Source organism: Halichondria panicea, chromosome 8 (genome assembly GCF_963675165.1).
Source record: "Halichondria panicea chromosome 8, odHalPani1.1, whole genome shotgun sequence".
In the NCBI taxonomy this organism is placed as follows: Eukaryota; Metazoa; Porifera; class Demospongiae; order Suberitida; family Halichondriidae; genus Halichondria; species Halichondria panicea.
In genome coordinates this window covers 1,136,822-1,157,825 of record NC_087384.1, presented here as the reverse complement: position 1 = coordinate 1,157,825, position 21,004 = coordinate 1,136,822, and the positions used below count along the sequence as shown (strand labels likewise).

Sequence of the window (21,004 nt, the reverse complement as noted above, 5' to 3'; positions counted from 1 at the left end):
TTACTAGACTCGCTGGCCACTCCCATCATCACTATCTTGAGGATTGGGACTGGTCAACTGCCAATCTGCGAGTTGTTCTTGTGGAATTTTAATTAGTTGTATGACATCATTTTGTGGTTTGTGCGGTTGACTAAAGTTGCGTAACTATCAGGTGAATGTGGGTTATGTCCCGTGGTTTATCTAATACAACATAAGACCCAGCCCAACTACAACAAATTATGTGGGCGAAATATGTCACATGACAGTGCTTCTGCACTGTGATTGGTCATTACCGATTTCGGTAATGAGAACAACTCGCAGATTGGCAGTTGACCAGTCCCAATCCTCAAGATAGTGATGATGGGAGTGGCCAGCGAGTCTAGCCTATTACTACATTAGTACAACCAGTAGGTTGTACATAGGATTGACAGTGCAGTTGTGTGTGTTTTCAATTATTGCACAAATTTTGACTCGTGTTTAGACTGCTGTATTTCTGCAGGGAAGGACCACAGCAAGAAACTGAGTTGACAGATAGCTTAGTTAGCCTTTTATCTGTCTAAATGTGTGAAATTATAGTCAATGAATATTCTCATGCATTACTATTGATATTTGAAAAATTGCACTATTTTCATATTTCACCGCGTTTTGTCTGACTGACTAAGTAAGTAAGTAAGTAAGTTAGTAAGTAAGTAACATTCTTGGAAAGCATTTCCTCCTTGTACCGACATGTTCAGAAGATTCTAGATACAGCCTCTAGTCGACTAGAACCCGGACCATGGGCGTTTTTCTCAGAATTGCGTCCGCTTCCAAGAGGCAGATGACCTCTCAGGCTCCACTTTTCTTACCTACGCAATTCCGCCATCTTTAAATGACTGACACAGCAACGCACATGGCAACTTATGAGATGGGCGTGGCTGGTTAACCGGCTGTGACATCGATCGGTACACAAACAGTCCCTAGTCCTTTTCTCCAACTTCTCTCCATTCTCAACTCAGGTATGCTACTGGCTAGATCTACCATAGGCCTCCATGCTTTTGCACTTTGAAGTATACACTCTAGTATTTAACATACATAGATAAATGAACACTGTAATAAGAATTATGTGTTCATAATTATATTCCAGTCTGCATGGCCTGTCTTCTCTTCTCTTCTTGAACTTCTCTTGCTTCTTGACATTCCTCTTAGGCATTTCACATTTCATTATTGAAGAGTATAAAAATACTGCTGTACTGAAAAAGAAAGGGAATCAAACTAAAAAAACATTTGCAATGTGAACGTTGCTAGGATTGCCAGGAAAAGAAAAGCGCGAAAAAGCGAAGAAACAAGAAATTCGGCGAGTGCATAACTCCAATCCGTTACAACGCCATGAACATGTACAGCCGAGTGGCCTACTGTTGATAATGATTTTAGAATCAAAATACAAGTTGGGTAAAAATGAACCGCGAAATAACTGAATTCACAATCATCCACCCACACATCCAACACTTGCATGTTTGCTCAACACTGTAAGGGAAAACATCACAAACATTATATAGCTTGCAAAAAATTCACTATAATTTTATGATGAAGGGTTGGCCAGGCAGGAAAAGCACAAAACGAACAAAAAATTGAAACAGTACATGTGAATGAAGTTGTAACGGATTGGAGTTATGCACTCGCCGAATTTCTTGTTTCTTCGCTTTTTCGCGCTTTTCTTTTCCTGGCAGTCCTAGCAACGTTCACATTGCAAATGTTTTTTTAGTTTGATGTATCATAGGTTCTAGTGCCGAAGTGGAAGTGGAAAGCTGGACCTGATAATCAGGTCCAGCTTTCCACTAGAACCTATGTCTTGCAGCCAAAAACGGACACATAATAGTGTACTAGCTTTTCAATGTCCACTGTTCATATAGGTTTTAATAATTTGGTTTGAAATGACCTTTTCAAAGCATGGCGTTAGAAATTTCCCAAACTACAAAGTCCAAATCATGTACGGTACCAGGAGTACATGAATGTACTCCTGTGACGGTACTTGTAGTGAGTCAAATCCTATCATAAATGTTTGATCTTGAGATGCAAGTAATCAGTCATAAAAATTATCATCCTATCCAGTACATTCTACTCACTGTAGGTCACTGATGAAAAATAGACACAAAGGCTACGTGGCACTGATGCTAAAACAGATTTCAAAGACTAGATCAACAACCAAATATTTATTTTAAGGATCAATGTTATTAGTTCTGAATCAATTTACGAACAACAAGAACAAAAGCTGTTGCATAATCTAGGTACGGTATTTTAGTGTTCTCTAACAGTTCACAGTTGCATGTTGCTATCTGCTTTTTCCATTCTTCAGCTGTCGTGAGGTCGAACACTTTTTCGTTAACTGTTGCAATGAAGAAACAGCCCGGCTTGAGAACACGGAGGATGTTTGGCAAACATTCCGAGCCACAATGTCCGACCCCAAACACACCAGCACAGATAACACTGTCAAAACTATTGGCTTCGTATGGCAGTTCCTCTTTCAGGTTGATGACTTGCAGCTCGGTGTAAATTCCTTTCGATTTTGCTATCTTCAACATCTCGGTGCTAATGTCACCACCATAAAGCTGAATTGCTTGTGGAGTTGATATAGAATTTAAAAGCAATTCACCAGCTAGGCCAGTTCCGCATCCTGTATCAAGAATTTTGTGCTTTTTTCCAACATTAATATGAAAGCTCTGCCATTTTTGAACAACACTACTGTATCCAGAGTAGTTCATAGAATTTACATCAACTTCATAGCTGCTTGCCCACTGGTCGTAAGCAATTGATCCACCATCTTCTGCAATGACAGCAATAAAACTCTTCGCTCTCTCAGAGATAGTTAACTCCATAGCACTTCTGTATGACAGACACGCCAGAACAAAACTGTAGATAGGCTTGACTTCCAGCAGAGATTTCCAGACCCTACTTCAGGGAGGGCGGCGATGCCCGTAGGATGTCATGTCCTTTGTACTTTCACCTTTGTTACCTTTAAGGTGTGCATTAACTGGAACGAAATATGCATGGCTGAGCTAACTGCTGAAGCACTTCTTTCTATGCACGTAGCTAGCTATGTCATGATCTAGCAAGAAATGGCTCTGGTTTCTCAGCCCTCTCAAGATGACAATGATTGTCTGCTGGTGGCTAGGATGGACAACTCACGAGTCCTTGCATCCATTCTCAAAGCCATCAGCTTCAGAGAGGTACGTACGACTGTATAAAGAAAAATCCATGCAACACTTTCTGTAGAAGGCCACTTGTTTCATTAGCAGTAATGGCCTCAAGATGACGGTGGAGCAGGCCAAGTGTGTACAAGCGAGTGCCTTCATACAGTCGTCTCTGTTCCGCCAGTTCCAGTACTCCCCCGACTATCCCTCAGTGTTTGTCATCAGTCTCTCTGCACTCATTGTGAGTAACCAATTACCTTGTGCGTTCTTATCGCATGGGTTTTTGTTTGTGCCTCAGTGATTGCTTTCGGGCACTTATTGTGACAGAAAGTGTGGGCTATAGGTACGTGGGTGTTTTTATGAACATGTTTTCAGAGCTAATTTTAACTGTCCATAATTTGAGTTAGGAATGTTCAATTTCAAAAGCTTTGAGAGGCCATCACTTGTATTAGGAACGTAAGCTAAAAGCATTTTATAGTAGCTGTTTGGTAGTGCTTCAATATGGTGCCCGTAGTATATAAAAAATTATGGCTACTGAGTACTAGGTAATGTCAGTGCTTAGGGTATAAAAAGTGTCATGTTGTTATAATTATTGTATCATGGCTCAGGAGTGTCTGAGTATATTCGGACCGACGGCTCCGGATGCACACACAGCTCTCAAGATGTCCTATGCTGGTAAAGGTCATCCTCTTTCCTTGTTGTGAGTTATGCTTCAATACAATCCATGGATGTGATGTGTGTGTGTAGGCTAGAGGAGGGTGATGTGTGTGTGATGTGTGATGTGTGTGTTATGTGTGTGTAGGCTAGAGAAGGGTGATGTGTGTGTGATGTGTGTTATGTGTGTGTAGGCTAGAGTAGGGTGATGTGTGTGTGTGATGTGTGATGTGTGTGTTATGTGTGCGTAGGCTAGAGGAGGGTGATGTGTGTGTGTGATGTGTGATGCGTGTGTTATGTGTGTGTAGGCTAGAGGAGGGTGATGTGTGTGATGTGTGTGTTATGTGTGTGTAGGCTAGAGGAGGGTGGTGTGCTCACTGACTGTCAGCTTACCACACAAGACGCTGAGGAAACTTTGGACTTTGACTTTGTGAGTGCTAACGTGGTGGCCAAACTGATCATGGCTGCCGAGTGCCTGAGAGAGGCTTTCTCAGAATTAGACATGACCAGTGAGGTGGTGGAGGTGATGATGACCCCTGACCCCCCGCACTTTAGACCCCGCACTTTAGACTCACTACATTCGGCTATGCTGGAACCACACAGGTACACACACACACACACACACACACCCACCCACACACACACACACACACACACACACACACACACACACACACACACAATCACAATATGCCTCCCACACACTCTCATTAGATTGACCATCCCAAGGATTCTGAAATGGTTGAAGTGTTTGAATGTCAGAAATCTACGGTCAACAGGTAGACTCTCAAAAATTGTTTTGTGGCAATTTTTCAATTGTTTTTTGTTGCCTCCGTGTAGGTACAAGCTGTCATTGCTTCGGTCCTGCACTAAGGCACTCAGTCACGCCTCCAAGATCTCGTTAAGAGTTGATCACAGGGGCTTCCTCTCATTGCAGTGTATGATTATACCCGAGAACAAGCAAGTGTGCTTTGTGGAGTTTCTAGTGAGTTGCTAAATGTCACTGGAAATGTACTGTTTATATGGGAGGGAGGGATTTATATGCTGTCATAATCAACTACAACAACAAGTTTAACCAACTTTCGTACTCTCTCCTGTAGTGCGTTCCTGATGAAGACATGGACTCTTAAAAGCACAGCACCAACTAAGCTGTTAACCAAACTATTATAATTATACCAATCACTTATTTTATTCTGTTTCACTGTTATGTGTTTTACCAACATAGTACATAATAATATTATATACATTGTACATGTACTACTGATTGCTGAATGAGCCCCACCCCGCTGCAACATGGAGGTGTGGCAAGACTTAACTAAAAATGGCTAAAGCTAAGGAGCTACTGATTGTTGGAGCTGGTCTGACAGGATCCCTCACTGCTTCACTTCTCTCTAGATCCTCTGTACAAGCCAACATCACTGTCTGGGACAAGGTCAGATCAGATCAGATGCAGATACATTGAATCATAGAACTATAATTATATACAAGACAGCATATAATTTCTTTCCTTATTTATGATTAAGAACTATTGTAGTGTCTCATGTGTTTATTTTCTATTCCTCATGTAGGCTCGTGGGTGCGGAGGTCGATTCACAACATCCTACTCGGATAACGACCGATCATTACACGTTGACATGGGTGCACAATACCTTACACGTTGCCTAGAAACATCGGAGAATAAAGTCAAAAATGACGTCTACAAGGAGCTCCTGGATGCATCCATATTAACTCCATTCCAGGGCATGATTGAAGGCAGCAAACACAGTCACAATGACAAGCATTACGTTGCTCCTAAAGGCATGAGCTCGATATGCAGACACTTTCTCGATCACTCCAAAGCAAGCGTTCAATTCAAGCGTTGTCTGAAATCTGTAAGCATCAATGGTGGACGTGTCTTGTGTGCAGCTGAATCTGGCATTGAAGAAATATTCGATGGACTTATACTCACACTGCCAGCACCACAACTGCTGCAACTACAGGGCAATCTATTATCATCAAGGGCAGCCACAGATATTGTTAGTAATCTCTCCTCTGTCAAGTATTCGTCTCGCTATGCTCTAGGATTATTCTACAACGCTGAGACTGTTCACTCTTCCCCCGGTATGTTCGATAGTCCTTGGTCTGCCAAGTACTGTGATCACCCAGTCATTCGATACATGTCCTGGGACCAATTAAAGAGAGGAGCGGAAACACCTGGAGCTACTCTATTAGTACACACTAGTGTACCGTTTGGCATCAAGCAATTGAACACTGACAAGGATCAAGTGAAGGGTCAACTGCTGGAGATGGTGGGAGAGATGATGCCGGGTCTACCACAATCGTCCCACTCTTATCTATTGCGTTGGAGGTACTCACAGGTACAAGACAAATTCCCCGGATTACATGACTTTGTGGTGATGTCACAAGACCCGCTAGTTGTGGCGACTGGTGATTCATTCTCAGGCTCTAACTTTGAGAACTGCCTTAGAGCAGCTATGCATACCTCTGAGTTCATTGCCCAATAGGTATCTTGTATAACTTTTCTCTTTGAAATTGTACAAACAAGCCACTCCATTTAATTATCAAAAGACTTTTTAAAACAGTATGAAATTTATGTTGAGTATAAATGCAAATGAACAAACAATGAGTAAACATGTAAACAGTTAGCTAGCTCAATGTCCAGTGACTAAAAATTCAGAGAAGAGCTTTGTCTGTGTGGATGTAGTGATTGACTGACTTGCAGCAGAGACAGCACCTGTATGAGGGAGTGGGCTAATGTACAGTGTAGTGTGTACGAGTGTCTATAAGTCACCTGACTGAACTTGGCTCGGACCCGAGTGAGATTCAGCTGATAATCTGCCGAGGAAGTGTTTAAATGATGGAAGTCCTTCACCAACTCCAGTAGAGAATTCAGTAACCTACAGAGAGCGGTATGCAGTAACCCTGGTGAAACTGTCATCGTACCTCAACTTTCGCTCGTTCTTTTCTTCCTTCACCACAGTGCTCAGAATGGTTTCTGTAAATCCCAAGTAGTATCCCAGCTCTTCCCCTAGCTCTCTCCCTGTGCTGCGGCCAGTACTGAAACCATCGTTACGACCTTGCTCCTTTCCCACTGCTAATCCCTCAGCATATCCCTCCTTGTAGAGTCTGATCCACCGGGACATACACGGGGATGGGCGAACAGTTACACATTATTCTGTATGTTTGTACAGTCAATGTGGCAGCTATAAGGTGACAAGCTACAAGGACTATGCTAGTGGAGTGAGTAGAGAACCTTTACCTGTCTTCTGCAAGAAACACTGCCTCAAAAGGATCTTCAGTATCAGCTTTAACTTCCTCCATGTTCAGTCCAACAATAACAATATTTGGCAAGGATCGTCATTTCTATGCGCTGCAACAGTTTTAGGGAAAGGGTCGTTTATAGCCAATAGACGACCCTTCCCCTACTTTCACAATAATCTTACAAGCTTTTAAACGAGGTCACCATTTCCCATGCTGTAGGATGGAATGGCCCAAGTCTCTTCAGTTGACAGCTGCTTTGACGACAGGTGTGGGGTTTGGGCTGTTCCTTGGGTTTCTATTGAGTAGTAGGAGGCGAGTGTCAGCTCTGTCAGGACCCTCTGGACACACTAGTGTGAGGACAACCTTTTAGAAGCACTTCCACATTAACCATCTAAATACTTCCATCTCGAGAAATGTTGGTTAATTTGTTTCTGTAGGGCAAGTCGTTTCTATCACACTCCCGGGTGAGTGGCGAGCACAAGATGGTGTTTGTAGTGAGGAACGATCTGAAGATGGGCAAGGGGAAGATTGCTGCTCAAGTGAGCCGTCATTTTAACAGCGATATATTCATATAAATGTATGCTTGTTTTCCATGTAGTGTAGTCATGCTGCTATCGGAGCATACAAGCAACTGATGAGTACCCAACCTGAGGTATGTACATAGCTATGTGTGAGATATGTGTAATGGGTGTGTGAGGGTGGAGTGGGCGGATGTTGTGTGTGTGAGGGGGCGGGGGTAATGTGATTTTTGCATAATTATGATTTGTCCTCTCACACAGGTAGTCAGTCACTGGGAGAACACAGGGTGTACAAAGGTCGTTGTCAAGGCTCCTGACGAGCAAACATTGTAAGTATACCTTGTACTAGTAGCGTATACTTATCTGCCCCTCCCCCTTAGACTGGATGTGAGGCAACATGCTAGGGAGTTAGGTCTCAATACTCACGTTGTGAGGGATGCTGGACGCACTCAGATCGCACCAGGCTCTAAGACAGTGCTCTGTATTGGACCAGGTGAGGGTATATACTAGCTACAGGTGTTTGTTATCTAATGCATTCTACTGTTCATATGATATTTTGTGTAATTACTTGTGTAGTACTATGTCCTCGGACTTTGGGACACTATAATACAATAAATAGACTTTTGCTATAGATACATTATGCCCATGATCTAACTGATCTAGGTCCCACTTTTCATTGGCTAACTAAAGCTACATGTCCAAGGGCGAAAAATGCCAAATTATGGCCCCAATCGAATTTAAGACTTGAGTTCTGTTGATAAAGAGATTTTCAAATAGTGATTTCGGCCAAATACATGTAACTCACTTGTATCCTCAAGCAATCTATAGTTACCGGGAACTTATAGCTCATTAGTTTTTCCCTGCTAAACACACTCTAGTGGGATCTCATAATTATGATAATTTGCGTCAACTATACACATGTGTAGTAGTCACATGTTTCCCCACACACATGCAGGTCCAGTGGAAAAGGTGGACACGACAACAGGACACCTTAAACTGTTATAGCCGTAGAATATAATAATAGTATATACTACATGTATTTATTTTGTGACTTTTTTATGTGAATTTTACATTGGAAAGAATATTAATATTAACAAAACACAATGATTGTCATGAGTTGGTGTCCATGGTATCACTCTCAACTGGTGGCTCGGGTTGGTCAGGTTGTGGACAGGGCAGAGCGGCCACTCTCTCCAGTAGAGCAGCCGTCTCCTCTTCACTCAGACGCTCCTCCATCTCCTCAACTAACTGGGTACAGAGAGAGACACTCATCAATTATTAGGAAGTCCCTTGCATGGAGCTGGTGGCAATTGCACAAAATGGTACAAAACTATGCAAATTCAGTTGGGGGGTGTTTTGGGTAATTTCATTACTTCAGACACGGTACGATCATTAGGGTCGTCGTGGCAATACACACATTAGTAAATTCACCAGCTGCAACTCCACTTGTGTGACTGGTCTCAGATTCAACAGCTGCAGTTTCTCAGCTCTATAAATGGATAGGACTATAGTCCTCTAAAATACTAAAATAAATGGTAGTTTAAGCTCACTTTGTTAACTTGACTAATTTTAGGTCGTTTAGGAAGTCTTTGATGATCTTTGCATCCTGTCAGGCATTGTGAATCACATGATATGCCTACACACTATACTGTACCTGTAGTGCACACGGAGTCTTGGACAGATACTCGTTGGTCTAAAATTTGAATAGTTTAACGAAGAGAAAATCAGACAAAAATGTATCACTCACTTCGTATGTGATTGTGGCAAGGTTTTGTGCTCGACCGTTTGGTTTCTTTCCCTTTGTATTTGTCTGTAAGCTTGCTAGGAGGTCGTGCACCTGTTGTGGGCGAGATCGAGAATGATGTGACATGACGACTTGTTCACTAGTAGCTAGCTAGTGTTCTTACCTCAAAGTTTGAGAGCATAGCCACATTCTTGTCAATACTGCATGGAACAAAATAGTCAGATTATTACAGAACACACAAGAAGAGATTTACATTTCCATTGTGATGATATCTCCTGTTGCACAGGCCACATGGCATTTGATCCTATCGCCACACCCCTTTTAGATCTTATCTCGCTAGTGCTGTCTCTTTTCCTAAGCCCTTCACAAGCAGCTCTAGCTGTCATCAAGAGCGTCTACATCTACGCTGCAATAAAGATGGACTCTGTGAGGGCAGTTTCTTTCCCTCAAGACACAAGCAGGGCCGCCTCTGTACTCAGTAAGTTGCTAGGACCAGCCCCACCCCCTTTTCTGCAACCACCATGACATGTACAATACACTTCACCAGGAAATAGAGAAACAGATGACATTTACAATGGTGACCTCTCGCTCAAGCAAGAGCCACTCTACAAAACTGTCAGGATCTATATCTCCTCTGAACTTTCAGGTCAGCAGCTGACTCAAAGTTGAAACTAGAAGAATATACTCTGTATCATTATTCTCATTGTCTCAGACTCCATTGTCGAGAAAAGACATTTGGCCGCTCATGTGTACCCTCGATTACGTCAGTTCTGCCATTTTCTGGGACTGCAATGCGTAGTTGTGGACCTGTTTCGAGAGGTACCGTCCACCATGCCCCTCCCCACACCCCAGGCCCTTAGCGACAGCATGGCCTACGAGCTGGAGACAAGAGGGTTACTGGAAATGGCCAGAGACGAAATCAAACTCTGTCAGGAAGTGTCAGTGGGTCCAACCTTTGTGGTAAGATTGTTTTTTCGATAATTTAAACATTTCTCCTCTTCCCCCATTTCAAACTATTCACTCCTGTAACGTAAAGCCACTGTAAAAGTTATTATAGTATTTTGTCGATTTGTCTATAGACTCTGCTGGCTCAGAGGTACGGCCACAAGGCTCTCCACAAACATATTCCAGAGAGAGATTTCAAATTGTTGCTAGCAGCCATTGACGATCACAGCATGAGACAGCTGGTGACTCAATGGTACAGGCAAGACACAAACGCCCTCCCTCCACAGTATGTCCTGCAGTCTCGTAGTGGAATGTAAGCTCCTGTGTGTACAGTAACCTCAGATGTGTGTTGATGACTGTTTACTGCACTCTAGGTCTCATGAGGAATGGAAGTCCATCCACCAGTCACTGTCCAGGACCACCAGGAAGGCAGCAAAGGTGGCTCTCGGTAAAGACATCTCCAAAGCTCAACATTATACCATGTCAGGTATGTGAACCAAAACATGTAGAATATTCCATTCTTGACAAATAAACATGGGCTGTTACTGGTGATCAAATCATCTCCCCCCTCCATTTGCAGTGATCGAAGAGGAGGTATGCCTGGGGATATTCAACATGACCAAGGATCCGAACCAATCCTGTCTGTGGCTCAAACGCACGTTCACAGATCTCCAGGAGCAGCGGCCATCAGGCGACCGGATGTTGGCCGCCTACACTGACCTGGTGGAGGGGAAGAGAGGGGCGGAGTTTGATCAAGAGACACTCAAGATACTGAACCATCTCAAGGAGGCCAGGATGCCAGCCAAATATGTGGGGTGAGTACATACAGTCTCCTGTATCTCTCTCTATCTACCAGAGCATTGCATTCATTAAGCTTGCCTAGTGAAATAAATTATAGCTATATTATTCACAATAATTAAAGGCTTAATTGCCTATAATTAAAGGTATTAACAACTGGATTTGTGTGTTGACAGACTTGATTCTACCAACATCTTTGAGTTCTCCCTGAAGTGGGCTAAGGGCAAGGGAGTGGATACAGAGACACACACTGACTATCTCACCCAGCTCTCAGAGCAGCTACTCACTGCACTACAGTCCATGGTTACCAGTGGTTTCACTGGACACCTGCAGAATAGCGATGGTGTGACCCACGAGATTCTCTGCCATGCCAGCTACTGCAAGAGGAAGAGCCTCGGATTTATGGTGAGCTCATTGAAACGTTTATGATTGAACTTTTCTAGTTAGAAATAGGATAAAATAGCTAGTTAGAAATAAAATACCTGTAAACTGGAGTAAGTCTAATTATACTGCTTTTCAAAATTACGTGTACTCATATGATATATTTTTCTGATAATAGGATCGACCACCCATCACCTCTCGTATCCTTGACTACCTTGGAGGTTCGTCGATGACTCCTCTCGTCCTGCACGGGTGTGTGGGGAGTGGTAAGACTAGCCTGATGGCGGGGGTAGCTTGCATGCTGGGAACTGTTAGTTCCCTCAAGAGAGCAGCCATCGTGTTGCGGTTCATCAGAGCCACCCCTAACGCTCAATGTGTGAGACATCTTCTACTGGACATCTGCAAACAAGTGAGAGAGACCAGTTCTATATTCACTATGTGTGCATTGTGAGTGTGTGCTCTGTCTATAGCTGCGTGTTATATACAAGCAAGAGATCGTTGAATTGCCGAAGGGTTACAGATCACTTTGTGAGGCTTTGCGTCGATTGTTAGCATTTTCCTCGAGCGATAAACCACTTATTCTGCTATTGGATGGTGTGGATGAGCTATCACCAGAAGATGGAGCTCTCGGGTTGTCATGGCTACCGCTACACCTACCAGAGCACGTCAAGATTGTCCTGTCCACTTCCTCTGAAACAAAATACAGCTGTTTTCCCGTACTGCAGAGCCTGCTATCAACTCATCAGGAGAACTTCATTGAGGTAATTTAAAACATTGATTTGATTTGATTGATTTGATTTGATTTGATTTGATTTGATTGATTTGATTTGTTTGTGTGTGTGTGTAGTAGTCCCTAGTCTCACTCCAACTGTAGGTGGCTGAGCTGAGTAGCTCTGATTGTAAGCAGCTGTTGAATCACTCGCTCAAAATAAGGGGGAGGATGCTAATGGGAACTCAGGAAAAAGTGGTCCTTGATACTTTTCTAAAGTATAGAAATCCACTGTATTTGCAGTTTCTTCTAAGAGAGGTCACCTTATGGCATTCCTACCAGTGGAACAGCAGTTGGACACCAATCACTGACTTGAGCGGTGAGTTACGTACATAGATCTATTACTGTAACAGCACACACATACCCATGTACACACATACCCATGTACACACATACCCACTGTACACACATACCCACTGTACACACATACCCACTGTACACACATACCCATGTACACACATACCCATGTACACACATACCCACTGTACACACATACCCATGTACACACATACCCATGTACACACATACCCATGTACACACATACCCACTGTACACACATACCCATGTACACACATACCCATGTACACACATACCCACTGTACACACATACCCACTGTACACACATACCCATGTACACACATACCCACTGTACACACATACCCATGTACACACATACCCACTGTACACACATACCCACTGCAGTACATACCCATGTACACACATACCCATGTACACACATACCCACTGTACACACATACTCAAATATTCACAAATCCATTGTAGGAATCACAAAGCAGTTTTTCAGTGATGTGGAGGACAGGTTAGGGAGGGTGTTTACGAGGAGTGCACTCGGCTACATCACGGCCTCAAGGGATGGCCTCACTGAAATGGAGCTCCTGGACGTGCTATCATGTGATGATGAGGTATGACAGTACATCATGTGATGATGAGGTATGACAGTACATGTAGTAGGCTAGCACTGTTACAATGGATGTCAGTTACTAAGTGTAATGTACATTATACGAAGCCGTAACATCACTTATCATACATTTTTTTATTTCCGACGTATTAATATCACTTTCTGTGAATCCTACTCAGGTGATGCAAGAGGTCAATCAAAAGTGGCGCCCACTACACACCCCCACTTCTGACACCCACACACTAACAGCCATCCCCCCACTCCTCACGGCCATGTTCCATCGTGCCCTCAGGCCACTCCTCGACTACCACAGTGGGTGTGGGGGATCACTAGTCTTGCGTTGGTCCCATCACCACCTACACGAGGCTGCAGTCTCCGCCTACCTCTCCTACCCACCCACTGCTCAGGCTCGTTACAACACACTCGCCAACTACTTTGCAGGTGGGCTACTTCAAAGGACTGCTGACGAAGCAGGTACGAGCAGCTACGTGTTTTATGTGATCCTACACATTTTAGTAAACTCGAAGCTCCCGTTGAAAATAGTGTAATATTAATATGTTGCTTTTTGTTTATTTGTGCAGATGGAGAGAAGCTTCATTTTGAACAGCCGGTGGTTGTGAGTGATGAGCTGGGTCTATACAATGTTCGTAAGCTCCACCTACTGCCACACCTCCTAACGCTCGCCCGGAGACACTATGAGCTGCAGCGACTGCTGGTTGACTACGAGTGGCTGAAGGCGAGTATTGTCAGTATCTCTGTCCTGGATCTGGTGGCAGAGTTTGCAGCTGTGTTGCCACTAGTGCCATTAGCCAGGTGAGGAGCAGCAGGTTACAATAATGCGTTGTGATGTCATTTTGTAATGTAGAGGTAACGTACATGCAGTGTGCTTTACAGACAATAATTATTGCAATCAAATTCTTCTGTACATACAGTACAATGAAAACCATGCTTTGAAGATATAGCTATTATCAGGAGTGTAATAGCATTCTTATTATTGTTATATACATTCTTATTGTATATAACAACAATAAGAATGCTATTACATGTATATCAACAGCTAGAGGTGTTTTGTGTTTTGAATTAATATTTTTCGTTTGGTATACTTACAGGAGTGCTGGTGCTAGTGATTCCCAGTATGAGCTAGTACTGTTGAGGGATGCCTTGAGTCAGTCAGTGGAGGCCCTGTGTTGTGACCAGCTCTGTCTATCCTCACAGCTACTGGGACGACTACTGCCACACGTTAGAGGCTCATCACCATGGCAATGGTACGCTTAGAATTGAATTTGTATGCACCATAGAGAGAGGCTCATGAATTATACATTAAATTGTAGTTGTAATGTATGTAGCGTTAAATAGAACGCCATAACTTCAGTTCTGTTTGTCCAATAATGTTAATTTTCTGAGAGGCCTTTCAGATGATTTGTTAAAATCGAAGATCTGTTTTGGGCCTGATTTTGGGCTATGTATACGTATAATTATAGTCTTTTCCGAATAATGTCCCATTCCAAATTTGTGATTTGAGCATACCATATGAACGAGGTCCTTCTAAGCTTTCGGAAAATCATAAAACCACTGAATTTGGAACATCAAAACTCTAGTACAGAGCCAACTCTAGTACTTACCTACCTACATGTACTCTTTGTACAGGCCCAACCTAAAACGGATTTTGTTAAGAGCTTTTGATGACTACTGTCCAGCCATCACTCCCCTACACCCTCTCTACCACTTGCCTGGGGGGCCACTACTGGTCACCATGGAGGGACACAGAGGATTGATAACTAGCCTAGCATCCACTGTTGTACGTCGCTCGGCAGACAACAGTCTGTCAATGATTGTAATCAGCTCCTCTGAGGACAAGACGCTGAAGAGTTGGGATGTAAAGAGCACCGGAGTGATAAAGACGTTTGATGGTCACACAGACAAAGTGCTGAGTGTAGCGCTCACCTTGAATGGCCGATATGCAGCATCTGGATCCGCTGACAACACCGTCAGGTCAGTGTTCTTAAGCTGCCTTTGAGTGCCTGTAACTTGAGTTTGAGTTCACTAAATTCTAAAGATGGATACTTTTAATGATGTGTTTAGATCACTAGCTTTCTAGTCAAAATCCACCGTTTTTGAAGCAATAGCAAGAGCTTAGTTACGATTCTTTAAGATTGGGGGTTTCACCAATTATCTTTGTAGCAGATAGAATCTATTCCTTATTGCAGACATTGGCTTGTGGCTACGGCTGAGTGCCTGTGTATGTTGAGGGGTCACAGGGGAGCTGTGAGTGCCGTGGTTCTTACCAGTGATGGGCAGAAAATCATCTCCGGGTCCTCAGACAAAACCATCAAAATCTGGAATACTGATATCGAGAGCAAGTAAGTTTCTTCATGTTTGTGTTAGCTATCGCATGGTGTCATAGCAACAAGGGCGTGGTGGTGAATCTTGCATCCACTTGTTAAAGCAGTTACTGTAACAGTGTTTCAATGGCAGTCATTTTGCTTCTACAGGAATGTAAGAAATATACCAATTATTGTATGAATCTCATTAAAACTGGAAACCACAATAATGTTCAGACTGTAACACACTATAAATAGAGGAGAGTAAGTCCTGCTCTGTGCAGCAGTGAGTGGATCAGAGACTGACAGAGTCTTCATACACAATTTTTGGAAGGACAACCACACTGGTAGTCCTACTCTGCCATATACATACAAACAAACAAGCATGAAAGTACTGCTGTGTCATCAATTTGTATCTCAGATGTTAATTGGTAGAATTTTTTTTATCATCTTTGAAACTAACGTTCAAGTTTTGCGATTTTATTTTTGAGAATTAATTATTTTTGCGAAGTGATCAACCCTCGCAAAGTTCGCACATGTTTGATGCTTGCAAAAAAACATTCTAGTAATACAATAAATATGTGTACATACAGGAGGTCCGACATGTGTGTACAAGTGCTAGTGCATTGGCCTGGACGTTATCATGTGACCGCAATGACATCAACGCACTAAACTTGTAGTGATTTGTGCAGGCATGTCAGACCTCCTCTGATGAGGAGGATAGTCAGAGTCAAAAGCTCTTAATCAAAATCTGCTTCTGATCATCTAATTTTCCTCTAAACTTTACTGTGGTTGGAGGTAACAAAGAAAGAGTAGACGGTTGGAATGCAATTAAGATCCTTCGGAAGCAGATTTTAATGAAAACTTTTTATCCTCCTCTGATATATATACCGTATGACTAGAATGTTTTGCAAGCATCGAACATATGCGAACTTCGCGAGGGTTGATCAATTCACAACAATAAAATCGCAAATTCTAAATTATTGGTAAATACACACAATCCTTGTCAGAACGCAATAGTTAGATCGCAATAGGTCAACATTTCTGCTGATTTGGCTCATTAATCGCAAAGGTTCTTCACCCACAAAGTATTCTAGTAATACGGTACGGTACATGGGTACATAGAAATAATTATTATGTGATTCTCATTCCGTATCACTCTCATTGTTGGACTGTAGCACGTATGGTCAGGTGATCTTCACGCTCACCTCTGAGACACATTCTCCTCTGACGGCCCTCACCCTGTGTGAGGACGTGTGGGCAGTCGCGCTGTGTGAGGACGGGCGTATTAGCCTCACTGATATCATCTCCGGGGAGGGGAGGAGTGTGGTGGGCAGGGAAAGAGTCACTGCTATCACCACGGCAAGAGTTGAATGGTACATGTGTATTCTCTGTAATACAGTGATGTACCCAGAATGAGGTGGCTATTTTCTCAGTCCTCAATCTCAAATTCAACTCACATTTTTATGTGGTAAACTAGCTAGGCCTATAGGAGGTGTTGCATGTACTTGTGAGCATATCCCTGCAGTTACTAATATAGAGGTGTATAGAGGGGAATTTTTCATACTATCGTACATCAGATATATTTCGAGGGTACATGTATAAACTTTCGCGGAATAGCAGCCTTTTTTGCAGCATGCATGCATGTGATACTAAATTCATATGTTCGCGGTACATGCTTAATCAGTGAAAACCTACCTGCTACACGGTATTATATTAATCATAGATCTACAAAAGTAAAAGTGTATCACTTGATGTTGCAAACTTTGTTTTAGTTTTACTCATGCATGTATACTTTGTTTTCCTGCAGGTTCAAGTATCTGTTGACAGGTACCCAATCTGGACAGGTGGTGGTGAGGGACTGGGTCTCCATGGAAACAAGTCGTGTCCTACAGCCGCCCAATGAGGAAGAGCCTGTACTAGCCATTGCAGCTGGTCATAAGGTGGTGGCTGCCTACAAACATATGTAAGTAGTCAACACTTCATTAGTACATGTATGTACAGTTAGCATACATGTCAGTATCAGTCCGCACTGGTCGTGAATCATGTACTGATATCACAGTATCAGTATATACAGCCTTAGGGTTAATTGTACAATGCTACTACAAGTACATGTAAGTATTTGGTATGCTAACGTTGCATTAGTTCTTTCTTTCTTTCTGTTTTTCCCTTTAAGAACTTTGTGAGCATATATTCAAGACTACAGAATACATCTCTTTACATGTAGTTTTAGTTAATTTTTAGTGAAGTGAAGTCATGACTTGATAGCCCATAGAAGTCTAATTACATAGGTGATTACATAGGTTATAGGTTAGTAATGTTAACAATTAATACTCCATCTAATGACAACTGTGCCCCCTGTAGGGGGTTGGTTGTGTGGGACATTCTCTCCGGCTCGTACCTCTACTCCCTGACAGGGCAAGAGGGCGTGGTCCATACCTGCACTCTAGCGGACCAAGGAAACCTCATTGTTACCGGTGGCGACGATCAACGTGTGCGGATATGGGACCTCAAGAGATCAGGTGATAACAAGACCACCACTCAACACAAAGGTGACGTCTTGTCAATAGCACTCTCTCCATGTGGTAACTATGGTCTGTCTGCTGGGCTGGACTCCATGGTGATCATCTACGAGCTGACAACGATGAAAATTATGAAGAAATTACGAGCCGAGGCTGTATCAAAAGTCTATGCTATGAGAGACGGGAAACATTTTCTGACCAGCTCGAGTGACGAATGTGTGCAGCTTTGGGACGGAGAGAGAGGGGAGGTGGTGCGGGAGTTCAGTTGTTATGACGACGGTGTAACGTGTGTCGATGTCACGATGAATGCAGAGTTATTGGTGGTCGGTGGAGAAAGTGGGAAATTGACATTTTGGGGTGTGGCCAGCGGAGAGAAACTTAAGACTTTGAGTAGCCATAGCGATAGTGTTGTGTTTGTCTCATTTGCGAAAGGAACTGATTTCAACTACATTCTGTCAACTTGTCGGTCTGGTGAAGTTTGTGTTAGAAACTTCCTCACTGGAAAAGTTGTTCTACAAACTCATATCAACTCTTCTGAGATCACGTGTTCTGCTGTTAGTCCGAACGCTGCTCTTCTGGCTATGGGCTGTGAGGACACCACCTGTCGCATCATCAGCATCCCCTCAGGGCAAAGACTCGTAACACTAACCGGGCACAAACTAGCCGTGACGTCAGTTAGCTTTTTATCAAACAACACACAATGTCTGACAGGCTCCCTGGACAAAACGATACGCCTGTTCAATACCAGCACCGGAGAATGTTGTACTGTCTTCCAAACTGACCTCCCGATCACTTGTATTAGTAGTGACAGCCGAGGGGAGATGATAATGTACGGCACTGTTGGGGGGTGGGTGTCGATGGCCTATCACCAATCCAGTGCGAGCGGAGTCAACCCTATCGTAAAAGAATTGAAAGGAATAGCCAGTTCATCTATGAGCTCGGCGAGCACGGAAAGCAAGACCAGCGTTGGTAGCCAAGGAACAGAGAATGCTGCTAGCGAGATTTTGGAAGCTGAAGAGCAATTCGTGTATCGAATGGACGAGAAGGCAGCTGTATCTACTGCGGACTCTGCGGATTATCCAATCGACGTGGTGATTGAAGTTGTCAATGGCAACAGGAATGAAAGTCTCTCATCTTCCGAGAACTCCGGTAAAATTGAATGGCAGAAAAATAACATTTTACAAGTCACTACTACTGAAGATTTTTCTAGTGCTCCCTCGAATGATACTGACAAACTCAGCGCAAGCAGCAAGCAGGCGATGGAGGGCATGCAAGAACATGAACATTCTAGTAGGACTGACAGCGTACATGTAGTAAAGTCATCAGCTTGTCTGGTTTTGTGATTTTGATTGTTCGTGCATGAAATGTGTTTAGCATGCAGTGTTGTGTGTGTATGAAAACATTCATGGTCAGGTTTGCGTGACGTCACCACATACCACTATGCTCTGTTGCACTTTAGATCATTACGTGTAGATCCAGAGTCTAGCGCGTGTTGTGCCACAAATCCGAAATGCCTAAATGAAGAGCATTATGAGTGTGGCCATACATTCCATTGTTAAAATGCACAAAGGTAAAATTATTGCGCACTTGCACTGACTGTAGTTTTGGTACAACTAATCTCGAGTTAAGATGAGTCAATACCACTGACAGTATAGTCTATATAATTTTTTTATAAGCTTATTATCTTTAGTCTAGCTAAGGTACTGTGTACTGTGGCTCACTGTATCCGGCCATCCATCCTTTTCATGTCATTTTCAATCGAGTTTGTGCAGACCCACTGCTCTCTTTGTAATACAATCACAATAATGCTAATTCCTAGGTAGACTTTAGAGTGTGTATAGAGTGACTGGGCTAGCTTACTGTGGGTAAGTGTGGCTCAATGTGTGTTGCTGTTATCCTGTGAGACAGATCAGAGGTTTCAGGATTTGTGTTTAGTCTGAATGCATGGTTGACGCAAATTCTGAAACGAGTTTGTGTACTCTTCGTTAAATTTACAGTTCTTCTATTTCCAGCCATAGCTTCAGGGTATGTATAGAGTGACTGAGCCAGCTTACTGTGGCTCAATGTGTTGCTGTTATCCCGTGGATGAAGTTTCAGGATTTGTGTTAACGCAAATCCTGAACTACATTGTGCAGTCTCCTTTATATTTACAGTCCTTCTATTTCCAGCTATAGCTTCAGGGTATGTATAGAGTGGCTGAGCCAGCTTACTGTGGCTCAATGTGTTGCTGTTATCCCATGGATGAAGTTTCAGGATTTGTGTTAACACAAATCCTGAAACTACATTGTGCAGTCTCCTTTATATTTACAGTCCTTCTATTTCCAGCTGTAGCTTCAGGGTATGTATAGAGTGACTGAGCCAGCTTACTGTGGCTCAATGTGTTGCTGTTATCCCTTGGATGAAGTTTCAGGATTTATGTTGACACAAATCCTGAAACAAATTTTGTACACTTTCTGTTAAATTTACAGTCCTTCTATTTCTAGCCATTGCTTAATTCAGGGTGTGTATAGAGTGACTGAGCCAGCTTACTGTAGCTCAATGCGTTGCTGTTATCCTGAAACAAATTTTGTACACTTACACTTTATTTTATTTTATTTACGATCCCTCAATATGTTGCTGTTATCACGTGGATGAAGTTTCAGGATTTGCCTTAACGCAAATCCTGAAACGACTTTGTGCAATCTCTTTTAAATTTACAGTCCCTCCAGCCATGCTTTAATGCTTTGTGCATGCATTTAATTATGTCATGAAGACAATTAAACATACTAATTAATATGCATGAACGTCACACACATAATTATATGCATGGTAATTCCGCCCCAGGTCACAATCTTCACGAACATAAGACACTGTACTGCATCTCTGTATTGGAGCTTGTAAACCTATATTATTATTAGAGAGATCGTTAATTTATAGAAATACAAAATATACCTCTGGGATGAGGTAATTTGTGCAGATTGTGACATGTATTTGCCTAGCCTGTTGAATTTGGCAATAGGTTGCAACACAATAGTGCTCATAAGAGG

General features: G+C 42.8%; 8 protein-coding genes across 10 annotated transcripts in view; 5 read left to right on the top strand and 3 right to left on the bottom strand.

The window, feature by feature from the left end:
• Window positions 1–21,004, bottom strand: part of LOC135339733 (triple specificity protein phosphatase PtpB-like) — an 87,886-nt gene that overhangs the window by 3,611 nt on the left and 63,271 nt on the right. The gene's annotated exons all lie outside the window — the stretch shown is intronic.
• Window positions 1–21,004, top strand: part of LOC135339652 (serine/threonine-protein phosphatase 6 regulatory ankyrin repeat subunit B-like) — a gene marked incomplete in the record, with an annotated part of 1,209,744 nt that overhangs the window by 1,157,443 nt on the left and 31,297 nt on the right.
• Window positions 2,967–5,049, top strand: LOC135339783 (cell cycle checkpoint protein RAD1-like). The gene is given in 8 exon segments (XM_064536049.1): window positions 2,967–3,182; window positions 3,229–3,387; window positions 3,755–3,846; window positions 4,155–4,356; window positions 4,359–4,403; window positions 4,515–4,579; window positions 4,641–4,785; window positions 4,901–5,049. Coding segments are annotated over 8 exon segments (849 nt in total). The 5' UTR covers window positions 2,967–3,071; the 3' UTR covers window positions 4,931–5,049.
• On the top strand, window positions 5,093–6,389 carry LOC135339738 (renalase-like). Its single transcript, XM_064535994.1, has 2 exons — window positions 5,093–5,232; window positions 5,369–6,389. Exons 1-2 carry the CDS (start codon window positions 5,122–5,124, stop codon window positions 6,302–6,304), a joined length of 1,047 nt encoding a protein of 348 aa, XP_064392064.1. The 5' UTR covers window positions 5,093–5,121; the 3' UTR covers window positions 6,305–6,389.
• LOC135339830 (protein LTO1 homolog) lies at window positions 6,368–7,170 on the bottom strand. 2 transcript variants are annotated; one of them, XM_064536112.1, is made up of 4 exons: window positions 7,060–7,170; window positions 6,744–6,926; window positions 6,592–6,697; window positions 6,368–6,534 (listed from the first exon to the last, which is right to left on the bottom strand). In XM_064536112.1, exons 1-4 carry the CDS (start codon window positions 7,119–7,121, stop codon window positions 6,466–6,468), a joined length of 420 nt encoding a protein of 139 aa, XP_064392182.1. In that variant the 5' UTR covers window positions 7,122–7,170; the 3' UTR covers window positions 6,368–6,465. The 2 variants fall into 2 exon arrangements, with proteins under 2 accessions (XP_064392182.1, XP_064392183.1); XM_064536113.1 differs by having other exon boundaries at window positions 6,744–6,975; window positions 7,060–7,167.
• On the top strand, window positions 7,231–8,683 carry LOC135339820 (peptidyl-tRNA hydrolase 2, mitochondrial-like). The gene is made up of 6 exons (XM_064536102.1): window positions 7,231–7,413; window positions 7,499–7,600; window positions 7,660–7,713; window positions 7,841–7,908; window positions 7,960–8,072; window positions 8,535–8,683. Exons 1-6 carry the CDS (start codon window positions 7,282–7,284, stop codon window positions 8,582–8,584), a joined length of 519 nt encoding a protein of 172 aa, XP_064392172.1. The 5' UTR covers window positions 7,231–7,281; the 3' UTR covers window positions 8,585–8,683.
• On the bottom strand, window positions 8,619–9,678 carry LOC135339827 (DNA-directed RNA polymerase III subunit RPC9-like). The gene is made up of 7 exons (XM_064536108.1): window positions 9,577–9,678; window positions 9,487–9,523; window positions 9,327–9,416; window positions 9,234–9,272; window positions 9,130–9,185; window positions 9,011–9,068; window positions 8,619–8,827 (listed from the first exon to the last, which is right to left on the bottom strand). Exons 1-7 carry the CDS (start codon window positions 9,582–9,584, stop codon window positions 8,690–8,692), a joined length of 426 nt encoding a protein of 141 aa, XP_064392178.1. The 5' UTR covers window positions 9,585–9,678; the 3' UTR covers window positions 8,619–8,689.
• LOC135339640 (NACHT domain- and WD repeat-containing protein 1-like) lies at window positions 9,666–19,396 on the top strand. 2 transcript variants are annotated; one of them, XM_064535826.1, is made up of 19 exons: window positions 9,666–9,801; window positions 9,871–9,969; window positions 10,036–10,283; window positions 10,403–10,581; window positions 10,643–10,755; window positions 10,849–11,083; window positions 11,243–11,471; window positions 11,626–11,856; window positions 11,918–12,208; window positions 12,322–12,535; window positions 13,000–13,139; window positions 13,315–13,576; window positions 13,717–13,948; window positions 14,245–14,400; window positions 14,783–15,127; window positions 15,343–15,495; window positions 16,635–16,832; window positions 17,267–17,422; window positions 17,821–19,396. In XM_064535826.1, exons 1-19 carry the CDS (start codon window positions 9,741–9,743, stop codon window positions 19,319–19,321), a joined length of 5,043 nt encoding a protein of 1,680 aa, XP_064391896.1. In that variant the 5' UTR covers window positions 9,666–9,740; the 3' UTR covers window positions 19,322–19,396. The 2 variants fall into 2 exon arrangements, with proteins under 2 accessions (XP_064391896.1, XP_064391895.1); XM_064535825.1 differs by having other exon boundaries at window positions 13,315–13,609.